Genomic DNA, 23,872 nt, shown 5'->3' with positions numbered 1-23,872 from the left:
CTACGTGCTGGAAAATGCCACTGGGAAACAACTATAGCCAGATGCAATGGTTTAAGGATTAAGAACAACAAAACAGAAAACATGAGAACACTCAGCTGGAGATGCGTCACAGGGCAGCAGTCAATCAGCAGCAAAGAGAAATTAATAACGCTGTAGCAGTCCGGTGCCACTAATATTCACACCATTGAGAAGACGGTGATTTATTTATTTTTATGGTGGAGATTCCAGGGACGCACCCAGCCTTGACCAACCCGTACGCACTCACAAACAGAGACAAAAACAAAGCAAACCAGTAATCGAACAGCAAATAAAGAAGGTAATGAAAACAAATGAAAACGATACCACCCTTGTTCCCCTTAAGGCGATTACACATTAAATACGACAAAGCACCAACAAAACACACACAGTAAAGTCAATGAAAAACGTCAACGAACGAAATATAATGAAGATAGATAGTCCTACCAGTAGTTCCTGAAATGGTGAAGACGGGTGGATGGGTTCGGGAGCACTCCTTTCTTCGCAGGATAGCAATAAATTCACTTACATTCCTCATGTACACAGACAGACAGCAGACAATCCAGACCCCAACCACGAAACGATCCAGGACAAAATGAATAAGTACAGGTAACCCAGCAAAAGACAGGCAGAGAGACAGGAGCTTGAAACAGAAATTATAAAAACTTTTTTTCTTTTGCTCACCGGCCCCCTTTTTAAAAGCTGCGCTGACATCCTTTGACCCCAACAGCCCCTGCACCCTCAGCAGACCACCAATCGGAGCCACTGCAGGGAGTTGCAGTTTCAAATTGTAGTAGAATACGCTCTTGGATTGGCTATTTTCACCATCCCAAGCCGCGTTTTCCTCTACGGTTGTTTCCTGTTCTCTCTACAGTACAGTACTGCCATGAAAAAAGCCATACAAAATTGCGGAGGATATTTGCGGTTTCTGCTAACAATTATTAGTTTGGTTCTAAGGAAAAATCCATGAACGACTGAGGCCGCAAAATCTGAACCACATCTTCGCGGGGGTCTACTGTAACATAAAATGGATGATCAGTATCTGCCTTTAAAAACCTGATCAGAGCATCCCTACTTAATTTGTCACATTATCAGTTTTATTATAACAAAAGCACTTGGATTGGATCCAATGCCAATCAATTTTATTCCATCATCAGTCACTACATCTCAATCCCTATTCAATACACAATACAGCACATCTGATTAGAGAATATACTGAAGCCTGTAACAGTATTAAGTATACTTCAATAACCAGCACTTTCCAATAAAAACTTATGATGCTTGAAATGGTAGTGTCATCTTTATGCAACATCTCTCGATTATTAAAAAAAAAAAAAAAAGTCCTGGAGAGAAACAGGGCGACGAGACGTGATCTTACAAGATCATGGAAGACACTTAAAAGACCCGCAAGACTAAAGAGATTGGCCACGGAGCGTCTCGCGGGGACCTTAAACATGAGACTTTGTGCCAAGAGATTGACCAAGGACCGTCTCGTGATGACATATGAAATGAGATTCTTGCAAGACACGCCCTACTTACAACCAAACAACAGCATTGGCAGCAACACACTCAGTCGTGTTTTGGCTTTGAGCACTCACAGATCTAGGGCTCTCAGCACATCTAAAGCGTATAAGGACAATTTGTTATAAATGAAACGTAGACGACTAAGCAAAGAAGAAAGCAGCGCAGAGAAAACAGACCAAAAAGAAAAAGAATCATCTAGGTGGAAATTCAGAAAATAAGGAAAGTAATCAGCTGCCTGAACAAGTGGAATTGGGAAAAAAAGCACGTCATAATCCGGACATTGGCGCTATACACATGCAGAGCAGGTTAGAGATTGCCATACACATGTGGAGAAAGTTAAAGAATATGAAAGTAGGAAAATATAAAAAAAGAAAGTAAACATCGCAGTAGTGCAAACAAACAGAAATTATTACTCGAAAAAGGGAAAGTAATCACCATGGACCAGGTATCATTGAAACAAAAGCAGAATAAAGCAAGATCAGAAATAAAAGTACAAAACAAAGAAAAACGTCATAAAGAGGTTAAAAAACAAGGGGCCAAACAAATGCAGAGCAGGATAGAGATAATGAAAACTGGAACTCAAGACTCGTAGAAACACATAAAGAGGAAGATACAGAATATGAAAGCAGAAAAAAAAAAAAAACGACAGTGTCAAAACAAAGAAAGTAAACATCGCATTAGCGCAAACAAATTACTCGGAGAAATAATGAAAACGCGAATAGGGATCGAATATATGGACATAAGTGATATGTCTGATGTAAATATTGTAAGGCTCTGAAGTTTAAGTCAAGAGAATTTCAAAAACAGGAACATCTAATACATAGCAACTGTAGGCTTAAGACATGTTTTTCTTCATCATCAAGCCATTCTATCTGCCTCCTCTTCTGTGTTCTCATTACACTGCACAAACAATTTGATGTATAAATATGGCACTGTTCTTGAGATTACTTTTGTCCAAAGCTCCTTTGGAGTAAACATATAAAATTAATTTGAATATATATACAGTATATATATATATAATTAGTTTTTTTGTGGCAGGCGGATGGAACACTTGCATGGACCGGGTGCCCCAAGTATGGAAGGACCGGGGGAGAGATTATTTTCAGGACACAGGGCAGCCCCCTTGGTTTCCAGTGGAGCCACAGGTCATGAGCATGGGAGCTCAACCTTGCTGGGGACTGTGGTCACTGCCAGGGGGCACATGGATCTCTTCAGGGCCCTGTTTGATCACACTTCTGCTACACACAGAAGTGTGGCCAGAAGAAGCTCGTTGGGCACCTGGAGTCCTTCCGGGAGGAAGAGGGCAAAGCCTGAACAGGAGTGGAGGCGGATGGACTGGTGGCAAGGAAAAGACTGTTGTGTCTTGGTGCTGGTGATTTGTGCACTTTGCCCTGTAAATAAACCATGTGATGGGTGTTAAATCTTTCTCCTTCCTGTCTGTGTCCAGGTTGGCTGTCAATATTTTTTTATATATTTTATATATATTTGCTACAATATACAAAGCTGATTAATAAAGAGCATTTCTTCGTGATACTATGTTGATATTTTTTCTGCAGTATAGACAAGATTTGTGCCTGAAATTAAATTACAACACAATTATGGGATTACTTTTTTATAGAATAATTTAAGAAAACAAAACCATATTCCTTTCTTTAATGGAATACACAAGACCCACCAGACCGCAGGGGTGCATCACCCCAGTTAAACTGTTCTTGTAGTTGAAAGTGGTTGGATATAAATGCATCAATGCTAAAAGCAGTATTAGTTTGTATGCTTTGTTAAATGAACAAAAATGTATCCTGAAATATGAAAACCTGACTGACTGTCTTATTCTTGCTTCATGTTTAACCAAAAATCAAAAATGTCCTAATGTGCAGAGACATACAACTCATCACAAGGAACATTTTTACATTGTCAGTATAATATTAATTTAATAGTTCCAATATTCCACATTCTAAACTATATCCTTGGCATAGCTGAAATCAACGGTTTTAAAACTAAGTTCTTTGCACTACCATATTCATAACACTAGCGGATTAAGCACTGAAAAGTGTGCTGGTTTAATTATTAAATAAACAATGGTTTCATTTTAATATACAGTCCCGATCAAAAGTTTAAGACCACTTGAAAAATGGCAAAAAATCATATTTTGCATGGTTGGATCTTAACAAGGTTTCAAGCAGAGCTTCAACGTGCAACAAGAAGAAATGGGAGTGAGACAAAACATTTTTTGAGCATTCAATTAATTGAAAATAACGATTAAATAGAAACAGGCTGTTTTACAGGTGATCAAGATTTTAGGACCACATGTCTTTAAAAGGCTAAATCTGTGCAAAGATGTAGATTCATTGTCATTTTCTGTCAGGTAGTCACATGTTCTGATGGCAAAGGCAAAAAAACTCAAAAAAACCTTTTTGAACGTGGTCGGGTTGTTGAACTGCATAAGCAGGGTCTCTCACAGCGCGCCATCGCTGCTGAGGTGGGACGCAGTAAGACAGTCATTTGGAATTTCTTAAATGATCCTGAGGGTTATGGAACAAAAAAGTCAAGTGGAAGACCCAAAAAAATTTCACCAGCACTGAGCCAGAGGATCCAATTGGCGGTCCGTCAAGACACAGGATGATCCTCGACCCAAATTAAGGCCGTTACTGGTGCTGACTGCAGCCCCATAACCATCAGACGGCATCTGAAACTAAAGGGCTTCAAGAACAAAAAAACGTCTTCAAAGACCTCGTCTCCTTGAACGCCACAGAACTGCTCGTTTGGACTTTGCAAAAGAGCACCAAACATGGGACATTCAAAGGTGGAAGAAAGTTCTATTCTCTGATGAGAAAAAATGTTACCTTGATGGTCCTGATGGTTTCCAACGTTACTGGCATGACAAGCAGATCCCACCTGAGATGTTTTCTACGCGACACAGTGGAGGGGGCGCCATAAAGGTCTGGGGTGCTTTTTCCTTCAGTGGAACAATGGAGTTTCAGGAAGTGCAGGGGTGTCAAACGGCTGCTGGCTATGTCCAGATGTTGCAGAGAGCATTCCTCATGACTGAGGGCCCTCGTCTGGGTTTTTCAACAGGACAACGCTACAGTACACAATGCCCACAGGACAAGGGACTTTTTCCAGGAGAACATCACTCTTTTGGCCCATCCTGCTTGTTCCCCCGATCTAAATCTAATTGAGAACCTTTGGGGATGGATGGCAAGGGAAGTTTACAAAAACGGACAACAGTTCCAGACAGTAGATGCCCTTCGTGCGGCCGTCTTCACCACTTGGAGAAATGTTCCCACTCACCTCATGGAAACGCTTGCATCAAGCATGCCACAACAAATTTTTGAAGTGATCAACAATAACGGTGGAGCTACTCAGTACGGAGTTCATGTTTGGAAATTTGATTTCTGTTTTTTTTTGGGGGGGGGGTTATGGGTGTTTTTGGAGGTGTGGTCCTAAACTTTTGATCAGTTGTAAAACAGCCTGTTTTAGTTTAATCGTTGTTTTCATTAAATTGCATGCTCAAAAATGTTCTGTCTCACTCCCATTTCTTCTTGTTGCATGTTGAAGCTCTACTTGGAACCTTGTTAAGATCCAACCATGCAAAATATGATTTTTTTGCCATTTTTCAAGTGGTCTTAAACTTTTGATCGGGACTGTATAATACCAGACACAACTTATCCAATATACCACTACAATCCAGTCTGCTCACAGCCTTAACTTGAAGCCCCCATTCACTTGAGCATTGTAAATGTCCTCTGTTTGCATTTTAAAGCATTTGTGCGGTTTTGGGGAGGTTTTTCCCAGGCAATTTTCAACTATTCTGTAAGTATTTTTCAAGCAAGATTTTTATATGTAAAATATGTTTGACTTTCCTGTCACCTTTTTATGAGTTGTGAGGTGTTCTAGTATTAAGAAGTGATTGTTGTGTCTCCAGAATGTCTTCCATAACTTTAGTCTTTTAAATTGTGGTTATCGCAGTATTGAAGAAATGGTGTGCCAGGAGTCAAAGTCCAGGGGTCACGTGGACAGTTTGGTGCTGGGTATGAGCCCCGGACTTTGATCCCTGACATATATATGGAGGCAGGCAAGGAATGATCCAGTCAGGGGCAGTGAGGAATAAAGACCAAAGACGAGAATTGGGCAAGAAAAGTGCCTAAAAAGAACTCCTTAGCGTGCGTTCAGCCTCCTGCTCCCCCTTCACAACGCAAGCAGCGTTATACATCCCGCGAAAAAGACATTTAAGCACGCCCGGGGCCGGAAATAAAGGACAAAGAGTAAATGGCAAAGTAGAACGTCGTAAAGAATTCAAAAATGTTGGCGTGGTACACATGGACAGCAGGTCTTCCCGGATCTTCTCGGAAGACATTTTGAAGTCCCACAAGACTACTCACACCCTACTTACAAACAATTTCTCAGAGACACTTTGTAATGCCCAGTGAAACAAAGAAGTGAGACAAAAGGACAGCTGCTGCACAGGTTTTTAAATGATTGTCACGCAGCACGACATGCAGATCACGCAGCACATCACAAGCAGCAGCATCTGCTGTACAGGCTTTTAAATGATCGCAGCGCAGCGTGACATGCAGATCATGCAGCACGGCACTAGCAGCCCCTGAGTGAGGGAAAAACTCATTCACTACAGCTTTATTACTGGCAAATATCAAGAAATAAAAAAGAAATGAAAATAATCTCTTTAAATTGTATATCCGTTTAACCAAACCTGGGGGTTGGCAAGCAAAGTGAGTATTCTTGACATAGTAAACTCGTCATTAGATACGGGGGTCTTCCCAGACTGCTGTAGTTAAAGCCCTAATCAAGAAAAATAATCTTGACCCCTCTGCTTTTGAAAATTTTAGACCCATTTATAACCTGCCATTCTTAAGTACAATTCTAGAGAAGGCAGTTATTATGCAGCTGAATGACCACCTCAATAAACATGCTATTCTTGATAAACTTCAGTCAGGTTTTAGAACAAATCACAGTACAGAAACTGCACTAGTTAAAGTAGTAAATGACTTGCGGGTAAATGCAGACAGAGGCCATTTATCTGTTCTCATCCTCTTAGAACGGAGTGCCGCATTTGACACCATTGATCACAACATTCTTAGAAATCGCCTTAGTCAATGGGTGGGCCTCTCTGGTAGTGTTTTAAATTGGTTTAAATTCTACCTGGCAGGTAGAAAATTCTTTGTTAGTTGTGGTAATTACAACTCAAAGACACAAGATATCCTATATGGTGTTCCACAAGGCTCTATCCTGGGTCCGTTGTGCTTTTCAATCTACATGCTTCCGTTAGGTCAGATTATCTCAGAGCATAACATGAGTTAACACAGCTATGCCGATGACACGCAGCTGTATTTATCAATAGCACCTGATGACCCTGACTCTGTTGTTTCACTAACACAATGTCTTACTTGTGTTTCTAAATGGATGAATAGTAATTTTCTCAAGCTAAATAAAGAGAAAATGCATTACGATAAAAAGTCAAGATGGAGGTAAAGAACTTAGAGGTAACTGTTGACTGTAACCTGAATTTTAAATCGCATATTAATCAGATCACTGGGACAGCAATTTTTCACTTAATATAGCAAAAGTTAGACCTCTTATATCATTGAAAGATGCTGAGAAATTAGTTCAAGCTTTTGTTTTCAGTCAACTAGATTACTGTAACACACTCCTCTCAGGACTACCCAAAAAAAGACAAATCGTTTGCAACTAGTGCAGAATGAAGCTGCTAGAATCCTAACTAGGAAAAGAAAATTCGAGCACATTTCTCCAATTTTGATGTCACTACATTGGTTACCTGTGTCATTCAGAATTGACTTTAAAATACTGCTTATGGTTTACAAAGCCTTAAATAATCTCGCTCCATCTTATATATCGGAATGTCTGACACCTTATATTCCAAATCGTAACCTCAGATCCTCAAATGAGTGTCTGCTTAGAATTCCAAGAGCTAAACTTAAAAGAAGTGGTGAGGCAGCCTTCTGTTGTTATGCACCTAAAATCTGGAATAGCCTACTAATATGAATTCGCCAGGCTAATACAGTGGAGCACTTTAAAAAAAAAAAACTGCTAAAATTTCATTATTTTAACATGGCCTTCTCATAACTTCATTTTAATTTAATCCTGATACTCTGTATATTCAATTTATTATCATAACTATTCATGGTGGCTGTAAAATCCGTACTAACCCCTACTCTCTCTTCGGTTTCTTTTCCCGGTTTTCTGTGGTGGTGACCTGCGCCATCACCACCTAATCAAAGCACCATGATGTTTCTACATTGATGGATTAAAAGCCAGAAGTCTACATCACCATCATTAAGTCCTTCAATGAGAACCCTAAATACAAAGGACTGTTTTCATTTATGTTCGGTAGAATGCCCAGAGTGGGCTGGGCTGTCTCATGGTCTGGAACCCCTGCAAATTTTATTTTTTTCTCTCAAGACGTCTGGAGTTTTTTTTTTTTTTTTTGTTTTTTTTCTGTCCTCACTGGCCATCGGACCTTACTCTTATTCTATGTTACTTAGTGTTTTCTTATTTTAATTCTTACTTTGTCTTTTTTTTTCTCTTTCTTCATCATGTAAATCACTTTGAGCTACATTTGTATGAAATTGTCTCAGTTGTCATTTCCGGCGCCGCATCCGAGTGGCAGCCTTTCCAGCAGCTCCGTATATGACTTTATCTTTTTACCTTTTTATCTCTATTTTTCTCTATTTTACTTATCACTTCTACCACTTTCTTTTATGTGGAATTGCTCCCTGGACACTTTTTACACATTTTTACTATTGTGAATTTCCCCTTGGGATTAATAAAGTATCTATCTGAAAATGTGCTATATAAATAAATGTTGCTGTTGTTGTAGTCCTCTAACGAAATGATTAGGCAAGATCGGGAGGAAGGAAGCCAGGTGGAGAATAGAAGGGGATGTGATCGGGCCCTAGTAAGGGAGCACAGCTAACAACGCTCTGAGGGGTGTGTTTACTGATCTGTGGTGTAGGAGTGGGGAGATTGGGCTGATGCTCCCATGGGTCCAGGTAGCATGATGAAGCTTACTGAGAAGATGAAGGACTGGCTATGTCCATCTCAAAAGAAGCCAGAGGGAGCGGGAGTCAGGTGATGGCGACTACTTGGGTGTGCTGGTAAGTCAGAGAGAGAGAGAGAGAGAGAGAGAGAGAGAGAGAGAGAGAGAGAGAGACAATAGACTTGCATAGGAGCCCAAACAGAAATTGGGGACAGTTTCTTATTTGGATTTTAGCATATGCTGTATATTCATTTTTAATCCACACAAATTTCCTATCTTTATAATGGATTACTTTTCTTGACTTTATATCTGCACTACAGTTTATTGTTTGGATTTGGTTTTAATAAACAAGCACTTTAATTAATGGAACCCAATTGTTTTCTCTTACTCGCCACCATTCCGCTCTCAGTTATGAACTACTATTGAATTCAAGTGGAGAGTTTGGTGGTGTTTATGAAGAACTCAGGCAGCATCCTAAAATTTCCAGGATTACACATTGCTGTTAAAAAGCATGCTAGTACTGTCACTTGTGATTGTGTCTTATTTCATTATTTTTGTCGATGTAACATTAGGAAGCACACGTAGTCGTGTAGTGACAGTTTCTGAAGGAAAGGTTAAGCACAAACATACTGTGCAATCAAGGGACAAGAATTAAAAAGTAAAATTTTAATCCTTCATCCACTGAGGGGTGCATTTATTCTGCCCAGTTTATAGCCCATGATTATAACAGCAGCACCAAGTGTAAGGCCAGAACAAAACATGCTCTATGGTACACTAGTCTTTGGCAAGACTCAATTGCACAGGTTGGGAGCATATGCTGATACAGTGTGCCAATATGAAAAAGAGTATGCTGCCTGCAATCTGCTAACAGTATCTGTTTAGTTTCATCCAGTTACATGCTACCGATATTCTAAACAGTTTTATCTGGCGGTGCAGCAACAAATATTCATACTGCGAATCTTCAGGGGCTCAGGTTGAGGATGGAAAAAGGGGATAGGTGTTGTATGCCAGCCTACAATTTTAGTTTCAGTGAGTGGCTTTACTTCTTGGCTCATCCAGCAATAGGCAGTGACTTCCCATACAATTGTGTATTACATTTGTTACTATTAATTTCAATTGAACAAAGATTTTGGCCCGAAACCGCTCAAAAGTGCTACCTTAGATGTGAATAGTGTCATTGAAAATAATAGTAAATAACTTTACAACCGGTTAAGGAGCTTTCTGGTCTAGTTCTAATACACTTAGGTATGAATGGACTTTCATATCATATTTTCTAAATACAGGTTGACTTGCTTGGCTGAAGTAATAATCTATTGCACAAGTCCCAAAAGATGACAACAAAACACAAGCAGGATTAAATTCATCAGGGACTTCTGAGCTAGGAAAAGAAAACTAATTTTGTCATCATGTTTTCAAAAAGCCTTTACCATGTACTCCTGTGTTAATAAAACGAACGCAAAGAAGTGCAAGTACAATATAAACATTAAATTGGACTGTTAAATTTTGAATATTCACCCTTTGCAGCTGTGTCACATAATCACATCCTTCAAGGCCTTTTTTGACACGATTTCATACAGATCAATACTTATGTTCAACTCCTATATACACGATAGTGTTATGTAAGATAGTTTAACACATTGTTGCTCAATGTTACTGTTTGTAGGTGCAAATTGTAAAAGCAGCAGCTCCTTTCAAAGTCTAAGAGTGCATTACTGTGACTTAAGTGTTCTTTCAATTTTCTTGTTGGTCTGTATTTCCAAAGTAATCAACTGGAATAAAAGATATGCTTATCTTTCCACAATAATTAGGGAATATTTGATAAAGGCCAAATACTCATAAAACATCCAAATCCTATCAAACAAAATATTACTTTTTACAGAGCACAAATTATCACTTAAAGAGTAGAGATGCATCCAATAATATTGATTCTTAAAAACAAAACTGCATTGAATGAAGAGAGACGGTAAATCCAATTAATATTGTTTTTTATCAGTATGCTGCTGCTGGAGTATGTGAATATCCCCTTGGGATTAATAAAGTATCTATCTATCTAACAATTGTCCATGATTAAGAATTTACGTTTCCCATATATAAATACAGGAAATAAAAGTTAAAACATGTTTGAAAGCAAAGCAGCAAGCATAAAGCCGAAAGGTTACAACATGCATCTGACACAATCTTCCAGGCAAACACAGGTGCTTAATTATTATAGTCAAAGAGTGACAACAGCAGCTGTGAACTGTAAAAACAAACTTAACAGGCGCATACTCAAAATCGGGGTTCTTGTATCACAGTTTTTACAGTAAAAGTAGCATTTCATTTTATAGTGAATCCGAGTTCAAATTTTGAATAGCATTATGTAAATTTACAAATCTACTACTATACAAAATTCAAGCTCTTCCAGGGAAAAAAAAAAAAATTATATACACTATTCAGCAATAAGATGACAATTCTTTATTTTCAACACAAATTCAAAGTTTAGAAAGCACAATAGCTCAAAGGTGGTAATAAAGCCACTGTATTTTGCCAGTACCCTGGTTTCACTCAAGGCATATCCATCACCATTGCAGACTTGATATATATTTCAAATATTTGATATAGTTTACTTCTAAATACTCCAGCAGCCAGCCTTCTACAGTCTATAGAGACAAAATTTTGAATGCTCTAAATGTCATGTTTGCAAGTGTGCCCTATGATAAACTGTGCTCCTGTTAACAGGTTTACAAAAATACAAATCGGTTAATTGAATTTAACTTACATTGTCTTATAATATTTAAATTATACACCCTGTTCTGTTTTCTTGTACTACTGACAATGACAATTCTCAATACATTAAAACACACACAATTTCCGCTTATCACTAGGTAAAATGTCTCAAGATACTCAGCTGAGGAATCACCTATGAAATGTTCTCGGAAAAGCAAAACTGCTCTAAGAACCTCATGTTAAAAAAAATAACCCAAACCAATATTACAAGATTAAGCATTAGAGGACATGAGAGAGCTTAAAACATTAATAGCAGGTGAAACGACTCAGAAACCAGGAACAGTTAAAGTGTAATACAAATGCAAAATGAAATAAGCAAATATGTATTATGTTAAATTATTCAATATAGCTTACTTAACCCCCATTTTTTCACATTTAATAGAAGTTCTTTACAGCTCTGAAGTTATTTGCAGCACCACTGTCTAGAACCACCTAAAGTCAGCTAAACTACTGCAAACACTATACAACACAAAGTATGGCACTCTTTTTTTTTTTTTTGTAAACAAAGTGTCTTAGAAGTATTAAAACACATTTCACTTACTATTCGGACTAGTAAAGAAGACTTTTAAATTTTTTTCTCATAAAAATGCTGTATCCCTTTGAGTCAACTTCAAATAAGCAATACTGGATATTCAAGAATTGCATATTCAACACAGACTCAAGTTCAGCTAAAGTTAAGAACAGAACCATTCACAATTAAAAACAAAATATTTTCTGCAAACAAATCAAAACATCGAAGTCTAAACTCTGTTTAAAACTATACATGCATATTAATTTTAGACGAATGTTTAAAATTCAATCACCCCAACCCATCCTCCATTTCTGCCATCTCATAGATTCAGTTGCTGTGTTCAAAATCTGCACCTGGACATTGTCTATGGGGAGATTTCATATTCTCTCTATTTCTCTGCTTTCCCACCCACTTCCCCAAATACATGCAAATTAGGTTAAATGGTCATTCCAAACTAACCCTGTGCAAGTGTGTAAGCAAATGCTGCAAGAGACTGGCCCCATATTTAGGACAGTTTTCCTGCTTTAAATCCAGTGTTGTTGGAATTGTCTCTGCAGGTTTCAGAATTTAATGTTATATACAGGTGCATCTCAAATTAAATTAACTTTTTGATGATATTCTATTTCAATAATTCAATTCAAAAAGTGAAACATATTAAATTGATTCATTACACACAAGAGTGATATATTTGAGTGTTTATTTTAATTTTACTGATTATGGCTTAATGAAATGAAATGAAATCTCAAAATTCAGTATCTCAGAATAATTAGAATATTACTTAAGACCAATAAAAAAAAATTTAATACAGAAATGACCTGTTGTGCTGACTTTACAATTGATAAAAAACAGTGAACCAACACCAGCAGATGATATGGCTCCCCAAATCATCACTGACTGTGGAAACTTCATACTGGACCACAAGCAACTTGGATTTTGTGCCTCTCCACCCTTCCTCCAGACTCTGGGACATTGATTTCCAAATGAATGGCAAAATTCACATTCATCTGAAAAAAAGGACTTTGGACCACTGAGAAACAGTTCAGTCCATTTTCTCCTTAGCCCAGGTAAGATGATTCTCACATTGTCTTTGGTTCGGGAGTGGATTAACACAAGGAAGACGACAGTTGTAGCCCATGTCCTAGATACGTCTCTGTGTGTGGTGGCTCCTGAAGCACTGACTCCAACCGCAGTCCACTCCTTGTGAATCTCCCCCAAAATTCTTGAAAGGGCCGTGCTTCACAATCCTCTCATGGCTGTGGTTATCCCTATTACTTTTGCACCTTTTGCTGCCACATTTTTTCCTTACACTCAACTTTCCACTAATATGCTTGGATACAGCACTCTGTGAACAGCAAGCTTCTTTAGCAATCACCTTTTGTGGCTTATCCTCCTTGTTAGGGGCGTCATGACTGTCTTCTGCACAACTGTCAAATATCAGTCTTCCTCCATGATTGTGTGGCCTACTGAAGCAGACGGAGAGACCATTTAAAGGCTCAGGACACATTTGCAGGTGTTTTGAGTTAATTAGCTGAGTGGAGTATGACACCAGGATTCTGCAATATTCTAATTTTTCCGAGATACTGAATTATGGGTTTTTATTAGCTATAAGCCATAATCAGCAAAATGAAAAGAAATAAATGCTTGAAATATATCACTCTGTGTGTAATGAATCTATATAATATACAAGTTTCTTTTGAATTAAATTACTGAAATAAATTAACTTTTTGATGATATTCTAATTTATTGATATGCACCTGTAAATAAGGATAGGATCAAAATTTTGTCCTGACTATCTAATATTACACATCACTGAACCCAACTTTGTTCTGCTCCAGTTTTAATACACAAGACTAAATATAAAATTGCTCTGTATACTGTACAGCAAGTACAGTGACTTCTGAAAGTGCTCATGTCCCTTTCCGCACACTTTGTGTTGTAGATTTAATTTTAACAGGAAAAAAAATTGTCATTTTGCCCATTGATTTATACTCAAGGACAAGTAAAAATGTCAATATTATTTATAAAATATTATAAAAAGGATTATTCGCAAGCAAATTTATTTCAGCCTTCTAAAAGAGCTCCTTAGCACCGAGAAGTACCTTAAATGTATCATTTTGAAACTCAACACAAGAAAACGTGTTTCAGTACCTCATGAGCCACTACCAAATACTTGTTCCATCAAATTTAAAATTAACATAATCACATCATCTTCAAGTTTTTGACTGCCTTCTTGGATACAACCACAGGTAATACTTTTTAAATTATTTCTCTCTAGAAGTTCAGGGTTTAAGACATGAACCAAAAGATGGTATTTTAACCCTAGATCATTTCACAATTTTTTCTTAAACTACTTTCGATGGTGATTTTCTTGTCTTTTAGACTAAGGTTTACTACATGACCTAAACACAATTCAGCTTTAGCTCATAGTTGTATATTCAGATATTGGCCTGAACAGAGAAGAGGTCAGCATTTCTTCAATGACAACATGTTTTTTTTGTCGAGATGTAGTACGGTAACTTCAAACTATGACAAATACAACCACCAAAAATGACCCATGGAGTGAAGTTCCATGGTCCATTTCATCTATAATTTCTACTTGTTCCTACTTTGTTAATAAAATATGTTTTCACTGTTGAGGAAATCCATAGATGTTGTATAGGCATTTGTGACTTGATGGAAAATTCTTTCTTGCATATAGAAATCTATTGGGATGATGAAGGCAAAATGACATGGCTCTACACCCTGTGAGCTAAAAACATTATCTCGAATTTAGTCAGCTATATACTGAGCAGGGTTAACCTACATCAGGCATTTTTTTTCCACCACATGACCCTAATTATGCTTACTGACTAACTCTACTGACTTTAACCATGGCAAGCAATGAAGTCTAAAAGTATCCAATTTCTGAGAATTTATCTCCTTCATCGATTTTATTATACAGTATATACAACTAAATCCTATGAGATCTTATCAAATTCATTGTGACAAATTGCAGTTTTTTTGATTTTTTTTAATAGCAATGAAAATGTAAATTTCAGTATGAAATTTTGCTCAACATGTTTAGATATAATCCACGAGTATCATTATCATATTGTTATTTTCAAAAATAATTTAAGTAGAGCACAGGATACTGTCGAATTTTTGCCTGGTAAATTAAGAGGTCTATAAATTCAATCCCCACCAATAAAGTCAGGTCATGTAGGACACTGAGCATTAAACTTTGCTCACATCCACTGAAGGGATTCCTTACCACAAATCAACATTCTGAAGACCAAGGAGAACAGTTCCCTGAACAGACTGAATGTGAAAGACATACAATCCACACATTACAGATTTGTATAGTAACCATGAAAGTATGTACCAACAAGTTACACAAATTACACTAGTTAGAAATATACTGAACCTGCAAAATTGTTATTCATTTAAATGTCCATTACAAAAAAACTGTAAATGAACTTAATGTAATACAACATGTTTCAGCTACTCAAAGAAAACACTGATAATGCACGGAATTCAGAATGAAACACCTTTTCCTTAGAATTCTAATTCTGTATGGTACTTTCTCATTTAACTCTGTATTACACCCACAATAATCAATAATATTTGTGACTCATCATTGCACAAGAGACAATATTAAGACATCATCTAGCTTAAATATTTCCACTTAAACACATAGCTAAAAAACAAAACTGTCAATTGATCATATTATAGTCCCATATTGTCTTGTTAATAAAACAAGACTATTTAATAATAAGCCATCAAATTAAATATACTGCCAGCACTTTGTCTTGTTAAGCTAATCTGAAACGACTTGCAACGTCCAAGTGAAAGGTTAACTAAAACTAATAGTTTTAATGCAGATAAAGGCAGAATATATACTGTACTTCCTAGGGCCGGCTCCAGTGTCCCTGTGACCCTGGATAAACAGGCTAGTAAAATGGATGGCTGATCAGATGCAGGAGAGCAAAAACAACTAGTGAACCAGTACTCCATCTTCTACATACAGTGATCTTCAAGTTCAGTCCTGGAAGCTCACTGTAGCTGCAGGTCTTTTTATCATCTAAGTTCATTAAATAAGCTGTTACTTCTTAGTTCGTGTTGCTTCTCTTCAGAAATTTCAAACTGGTAATGCAAATTTTTTACTAAATGAAGGAAGAATTCATATAAGATTTTTTTTAGTATTTTTGTTCTACTTTTCTGGTTACTTACCCTATTATTAAAATTAACTGGAAACATCACCAGTCAAAGACATGTAATAAAATAAATTCAAAAATATCTCTATTCTACATGGACTTTCAGTGTTCCTACTATACCTTTCCTCAGTAACAGAATGTATTAGAAGCTCTTTTGCCTGGTGCTCCCTGTAAAAACTAGTTCTCAGACGTCATTTTGAGGCACCATGAACACCTCCTGTCCACTTTTTGACTATCACCAATTGTAAATTACCCCATTTCTTGCTGTGAAAACATGTTTTGTTGCAAACAATTCCCTGTCTTTAAAGGCAACCCACAGCATCTATCCTATGCCTTTACTCCTCATGATGTTCTTCAGCTTCTCTTGCCAGACACTTCCTCTGTCAACTATGTCACCAAAGCCCAATCAAAATCCTCAGGGGGTCTAGACACACACAGAGACAAAGTAGTGTTTTATTATATAGTAGAAGATAGATAAACATACAAGCGGTCAGCAGTGAAATAGCTACCTTTTAGCAATCAGTATTTATTGCATGGTATCTGCTATGCCTGTATTAAATTGTTGGAATTCTGATACAACTGAGAACACACACCACAGAAAAAAGGAAATGACAGAGCTAACTCTCTAAAGATATTGCAACAAGTAAATTTTATGCCAATGTAACTTTTGCATAAATGAACAATTTATATCCCTCTATTAAAATTAAACATTTTATCAAGGTCTAACAGTAACACACAGTGGGAATTAAAAAAAGTGTACATGTTTTAAGTTATAACCTAATGGAATTCTAGTCATAATGAAAATTCTAACGTACGGTTCTGTCAGAGTCAAAATGACTGTCGCTTCTTTCTTCAGTATGCACTTTTCACTACTTTTACAGAAGCCTTCTTCAGGCTACACCCAACTGTAACTGGAGCTTACTATTCCATGGGAAGCGAGGATAGAGGAGGCCTAGGAAAGGAAGGGAATGTAGCATGCAGAACTGGTGGATGACTGCCGCAGACATGGATGAAAGTCAAGGTGCATGCCCATCAAGATGGGATGACGAGGCTTTACATCACAGTTGACCAGTAAGGCGTCCGCACATTTAAGCATTACAGAGCAGAGCAGGAAGAGAGCCACCAGGTCTAACACAGAAGCAGCAGAAAAACCCTTGAGGTGGCTTTTGCTAAAAAGGGGAGAAAGGAGTTTGACACTTGGACACAGGCCAAGGTTTGATCAACCTTGGTTGGCTCGTCTATTAGAGTGTGTATGGTGTTTGAAAGAAAGGAAACACCCAATGACTCCAGGTAATATCACTGACAACATGTCCAAGTTTGTGCATCGCCTGATGTATTCCTGTACTGTATACTGAAGAGACTGTATGCTGCAACCCAAGGAAGGTCAGTTATAAGCTTGCTATATTAAACAAATGTAGAAGATGCTATGAGGACAAGCTGCACCTCCCTGCAACCTGTCCCCAAAAAAAAAAAACCTTAGGGGGGGAAAAAAAATGTACCTATGCGAGTTACTTCACCCATTAAGCATGACAGCATGTACGATTTAAAATGGGTTGTTCATACTCCCTTGTGTTAACATCATAAATTAACAATTTACACAGTACTGCTTTCTGTATGTGTTTAGGAGGTTATTACTTTAATGTTTTTTTAGGAATTTGTTTTACTACCTGCTTAAGAGCACAATTACATAAACGACTTTAAAAAAAATAAAAAATAATTACAGAGAATCCATGTCATCCAAAAAAATAATTTAAATATACACTCTCCACAAAGAACGATCACAACACAAACAAAATTCACCAAAACTATATAATCTTTCTTACTTTCATCTCTGTAACATACTCCGTGTCTGCTCACTTCTCTCCTTTTCTGATACTGAAAATCTTGTCCATGTTTTCTTTACTGCATCCCATATCAACTACTGTAATTCCATACTGGCAGCTGCCCCTTCTAATCTGTTAACACAGCTCCAGAAGGTTCAAAACTCTGGTCCTTACACAGACCCACAACAGTGAGCACATAACACTCATCCTGTTCCGCTTTCACTGGCACCCCGTATCTTCTAGGACTGAATATAAAACATTACATACTAACCAATAATGCTTTAAATGCCCTTACAATGCTCCGTCACTGTTTTCCTATTCACCCACTAAGGTCTAGATAGACTCTGGCAACCTTTTTCTGCCCCAAACTTGCACTCTTCTCTGGGTGTCAAGGCCTTCAGCTCTAAGCACCCAGGCTTTGAAATGACCTCTCTAAACTGAGACCAATCAACTCAATCTGAGGTTATAAAAACAAATGAAAAATACTTTTACTCAGGAAGGTATTTAACTTACCCTGACATTCTGACCCATTTTTCACTTTACCCTGTCTGTCCAGAAGCTCAGGATGATTTGCATTTGTATCACAAATTATGGTATTTGTTCAGTTTTCTTGTAGAATTTTATATTCTTGCTGCTGTATTTGTCTCTTATTCTAATTCAATTGTTCTGCTTCGCGTACTTATCTTTGTTTAGTGTTTTATGCGTATATTTATTTGCTTCCAAAGTTTTACATACCCTGATGTTGATTTTGAATTTCTGTGAAGCACTCCGCACATGTGAAAGGCGCCATATAAATAAAATGTATTACTACTATGCTGGACAGGCTCAGCTAAAAAACCAATGTTTGACCAGCTAGTTGTTCAAAAACAAAACGGTCTAACAAATGTATTTTATTCCAACCTTCTAAATCCATTCTTGATTAACATTTAAAGTACTGTTTACACAGTTGTCTTCCTTGTCTTCATCTTTTGCCCCTTATATCCCTTCACAGCCCAATTGTCTGCAAAACGAGGGTTCCCGTTCGTTTTAACCAGGTTGCCACACTGCACCGTATTTTACAACTATGACTTGCAAGACTGCTCTTACGGGCCTAAAGCCATACTAGAACTAAAAATGGAAAATAAAAAACAGTGCTGGCGCAGTGGACGGGATTTTAAGCCTCCACCTTCACTTCAATTTTCAATCACACAAAATAAAGGAAGAAAACTACCAGGGAGAACAGGCCGCGAATGGGGGTGCACTAATTCACACCACCGCATTGGCTCTATGAAACATTTACCTTCTTATAGATTGAAATAAGACCAAGAATTGTTCATGTCACTTGAGGTCACTCAGATATTCGGCCAAGCTTTGCGGCAAGAACAACGCGATCAAGCCGCCACAGTATAAATCGGCAAAAGGGCGACTTTGTGCAATCACATGTTTCAGGAGGTTGAAACCACGTTGCCGCCGGCAGAGGCATTCTGGGAAATATAAAACCAGAACTTTGAGGAGTTGCAGCACAATCCGGTTTGCTTTGAGAACGAATTGCACGAACCTACACCGGTTTGAAAAGGTGTATATCACGAACAGATGCCACTATCAGACAAGTAAAACTCTGCCCGTCGGATCCTAGCGACTCGCGGCTGCCGAGTTATTAGCAGGCCTCTGTTTGCTCTCACGCCACGCGTGGATGGTACATGTTTGTCACCTTTCCCTTCTTCGCAAGTTTTGGCAGCAAAGTGCTTCTACGTATTATGCATGTAAAGGATCTCAAGTGGCACGCTTCGCAAACCGAATGCCTTTGGGCACATGTTTAATCAAACTGCATTACGTTTCTTTAAAATCCACGTAACACGCAAGCAGAATCGACCATGTGCTCCTGGCACAGCTAGCTGCCGGTCGACCTCCTTATCCGTCTGAGCAGTAGCCCAGATGAAGCACGACCACCACGCTGGCAGCGCACGTATAACTAATCGCCCTTCCTTATTTAGCATGTGGCAAAGATGAGCCACTGACTTCATAAAATCGAAATTCCCTGCATCATTTTAGCTTCGCCTTTAACGCAACACTTGGGGGGAGGGGGTCTCGGTTGTTACTTGTCGTGGGTCCACAGATCGGCCAGAAACCATCAATGTCGAAACTTAAAAGCACAACACACTTAAAGCAGACTGCCAAACGCCCTACAAAATCGCGATAACGGGTAACAACGTGATTAAACACGACGGGCATGGCGTCCCACCCCCACCCTTTCCTAAAAACACGAGTTTCCGTAATCCGGACAGGGGGAAACATGCGTGCCGAACACCGACTACTTCTCAGCTGTCAGTGTCATAAGACGGCACGGGGAACACTCAAGCGAATTTAAACCGAAACCTCGCTAGCATATTACAGATCAGCAGCATGCACGTGCAGGCCTTGTCAGTGACACCCTTATTTAAACCGAGTCATTTCTGCAGAGTTGGCCGTAGAGAAGCAAACTCTGAACTTCACGTTGTCTCGTGGTCTCTTTTCATGTACTATTTGAGATCTGCATACTCCGTCACGTTCCTCTTCCAGGTACATGAAAGAGTTTGCAGGCCTTGTGTTAATGTTTAAAAGGAGTAGTCTCCCATTGGCATCCTGCCTCCTCAACATGACAGTCACTGTCCGCAACAAAACACTTGGGGGGGTAAAAAAAACACCAGGCGTGCCCAGAAGAGCAAAAGCATCTCGACCTTGCCAAACAGATATCCGCAACCCCGTATGTACCCACCGTGATGCGTCTGTCCGTTCACAGTGACCACTTGGACGGAGTTCATTTTCTTAGTCCACGGGTTCACCTTGGGAGGGGGAGCCTCCATGAACACCTTCTTGTTACCGTTTCCCCGCTCCGTTTCTTCCTTGTCCATGTTCACCTTGGCCTGGTTGTTGCTCTCATCTTTCACCTGTTTAACGCTGGGTTCATTGGCGGCAGATCCCCCGAGCTGCTCACCGTCTTCCCCCTTCACGTTGCTGCTCTCCATGGCAGCGGCGCTGGGCGACGGCTCTTTTCTCTCCTCTTTCTCCTCTGTCTCGAGATGGTTATCCTCGTGTTTCATTTTGCTCGCGTGCCCGTGCTCCTCTGCTTGAATTAAGGGGTTAGAGGGTAGGAGAGTCTCCACCTGAGTGGCCATTTCCCCCTTCTTTTCCTTTGCTACCCCCAAAATCTTCTGGAACTCCAAGAGTGTTTTCAAAACTGGAAGTGAAGCCGGGGCGCTTTTCCCCACTCCACCCCTAGACCAAAAATCTTTTAGTCTAAGACGTAGAGTGGATGTTTTGAATTAAAACAAAAAAACACGTATACCGCAAATATCTCCTTAAATTTTCTAATGTAATCGCCTAATCTCTACACTAGCACCAATATGGAAGAACACCACGCGATCGACGTGAACGCGCAGGGACGTAAACGGGGCGTGGTTACGCCAGGATGCACGAGATTCTGAACGTAATGGGGGCGGGGAGGACTCTTAAAGTGACAAGCGTCCTTTTGGAACTTGAGCAAATGTTGCGCTTTTTATACTGTTCTTCGATCGTTTTTAATTTTCATTTTTGATTGACTAGTGGAAATAAAAAAAAGTGGATTATTGCAAACGAAAAACGGAATATGCATTGAGTGAAATGTTTATTTGACAAGCCAATCTTCTCACCATTTTCTGAATATAATTTATAGAATGTAGGCTCTTCACTGAGGAAAAAACCTGTTACTTCAGCAAGAGCACCTAATAGTCGGAAACAGTTCAGTTAATTATGCTGTTCTTCACAGGTCACCCAGAATCATTTTGTGCTCATAAGAATTACTTAGAAACGCTTTGAAGTCGCTCAGTTTTTTGTCTAACAACTCCTGCCTCACCAATATAAGAAGTCCTCACATATGATCAGATACCAGTCAAAGTAAAAAGTATGTGAACCCTTTGGAATTATCTGGTTTACTGCATGAATTGGTCATAACAAATGATCTGATCTTCATCTAAGTCACAGGTACTGATATACACAATGAGCTTAAGCCAATGACACAGAAAAAATTCTACTCTTTTGTGTCTTTATTTTACAAACGTTCACAGTGGTAGTGGAAAAGTAAGTGAACCTTGGGATTTAATAACTGGTTGACCCTCCTTTGGCAGCAATGACCTCAACCAGGTAATTCCTGTAACTGCAGATCAGAACTGCACATCATGCGGGGGGAATTTTAGCCCATTCTTCCCTGCAGAACTGCCCTCTTTCACATTCTTTGGTTGTCTTCTGTGTATGGAACTCTTCAAGTCATTCCACAGCATCTCAATAGGATTGTGATTTGGGCTCGGACTGGGCCACTCCAAAAGGCAGAGTTTGTTCTTCTGAAGCCATTGTGCTGTGGATTTGCTGCAATGTTTGGGGTCATTATCCTGTTGCATCACCCAGCCTCTTCTGAGAGTTGATGGACAGACACCCTCACATTATCCTGGAGAATTTGTTGATAAACGTGAATTCATTTCCCCCTCAATGATGGCAAGTTGTCCAGGCCCTGATGCAGCAAAGCAGGCCCAAATCATGATGTTCCCTCCACCATACTTTACAGTAGGGATGATGTTTTGATGTTGACATGCAGTGCCGTTTTTACGCCAAATGAAGTTCTGCTTGTTCCTCTCAAATAGTTCAATTTTGGTTTCATCACTCCACATGACAAAACATTTTCCCAGTACCGTTGTGGAGTGTCCAAGTGCTCTTTCATTAACTTCAGGCATTCAGCAATGTTGTTTTTTTGATAGCAGTGGCTTCCTTCTTGGTGTTCTGCCATGGACTCCTTTCTTATTCAATGTTTTGCGTATAGTTTGACTCATGAACAAAGATGTTAGCCAGTTCTAATGACTTCTTGAGGTCCTTTGCTGTCACTCTAGAGTTCTTCTTTACCTCACTGCTGACTATGCATTGTGCTCTTGGGGTCATCTTGGCAGGGCTCCCACTTCTAGGCAGAGTAGCCACAATACCAAATTGTCTCCATTTATAGACAACTTGCCTAACAGTAGACTGATGAATATCTAAAATCGTTGAGATGACTTTGTAACCCTTTCCAGCCTTATGTAGACTAACAATTCTCAATCGTAGCTCTTCAGACATGCACGAGGCATGATTCCCATCTGGATACGCTTCTTGTCAAAAGCTCAAACTCAAACTTTATAGTGTTTTTTATCAATCAAAGTAATTCTAGGCCACACCTCTGAACTCATTTCATTAAATGGACTCCAGGTGTGCTAAATTCTGACTGCAATGAGCTTTTTAAAAAGTCATTAGCTTAGGGTTCACTTACTTTTTCCAAACTTCAGTATCACAGTTTGAATAATTTATTCAATATGGTCAAATATTCTCTGAAAATCTGTGTATCTTTAGTTATAGGAGACTGTGTTTCTTCATTATTGTGACTGACATGAAGATACAGTATGACCATGTTTTATATGGGAATTAGACATAAATATAGATAATTCCTAGGGGTTCACATTCTTTTTACTTTGACTGTAGATATATGATTAGTTCAAACCAACTTGATGGCTGGTTATGCAAGACATCAAGCTTTTTGGGGTTCCACCCTATTTTTGTCCCAAAAGAAAAAAAACAAAACTCATTTTTAAGCCATGTTTGGAACATATTTTGTGCAGGAAATTACACCTTTATGATAAAGTTTAAACCAACTGGTGTCTTCAGCAAAAAAGATAAGAAGGACTTGGAGTTTGTGCAGGCACAATGACCAACCCCAGGGGTTCACCCCCTATTGGAATGTGAGGGGTCAAAGTTGCTCCTTTTCACAAAACATTGAAAAAATGGGGACTGAACATACAGGCATGTAGAATGTCATTTCATGCTATGTCAAAGCTGCTAATCATGAATATGATCATATTTTTGATACTTGGTCCTTTACTAGGGATCTAACCGTCCATGGACCTTTATCACAGGGTGAAAAATGACACATTTATACTACAATTGAGAACTTTTAAACATTTAAATTGAAGCACCATTTTAATATTTCAGATATTTGATGCTACTATTCTTGTTT

General features: G+C 38.7%; 1 protein-coding gene across 2 annotated transcripts in view; it reads right to left on the bottom strand.

The window, feature by feature from the left end:
* larp1 (La ribonucleoprotein 1, translational regulator) overlaps nt 1–21,228 on the bottom strand; it is a 102,280-nt gene extending 81,052 nt beyond the window's left edge. Inside the window, exon 1 of one of the 2 annotated variants that reach the window (XM_039776141.1) lies at nt 20,582–21,228. In XM_039776141.1, coding sequence (XP_039632075.1) covers nt 20,582–20,981 — 400 coding nt within the window. In that variant the 5' untranslated portion in view covers nt 20,982–21,228. Of the gene's footprint in view, nt 1–19,126; nt 19,258–20,581 lie in introns of those variants that run through there. The other variant, XM_039776142.1, reaches the window with a different exon arrangement.
* Between the last annotated feature and the right edge of the window lie 2,644 nt (nt 21,229–23,872).

This window comes from Polypterus senegalus, chromosome 13, assembly GCF_016835505.1.
Source record: "Polypterus senegalus isolate Bchr_013 chromosome 13, ASM1683550v1, whole genome shotgun sequence".
NCBI classification, from domain to species: domain Eukaryota; kingdom Metazoa; phylum Chordata; class Cladistia; order Polypteriformes; family Polypteridae; genus Polypterus; species Polypterus senegalus.
Note: the sequence above shows the minus strand (reverse complement) of the source record. Positions and strands in the feature narration are given on the sequence as shown.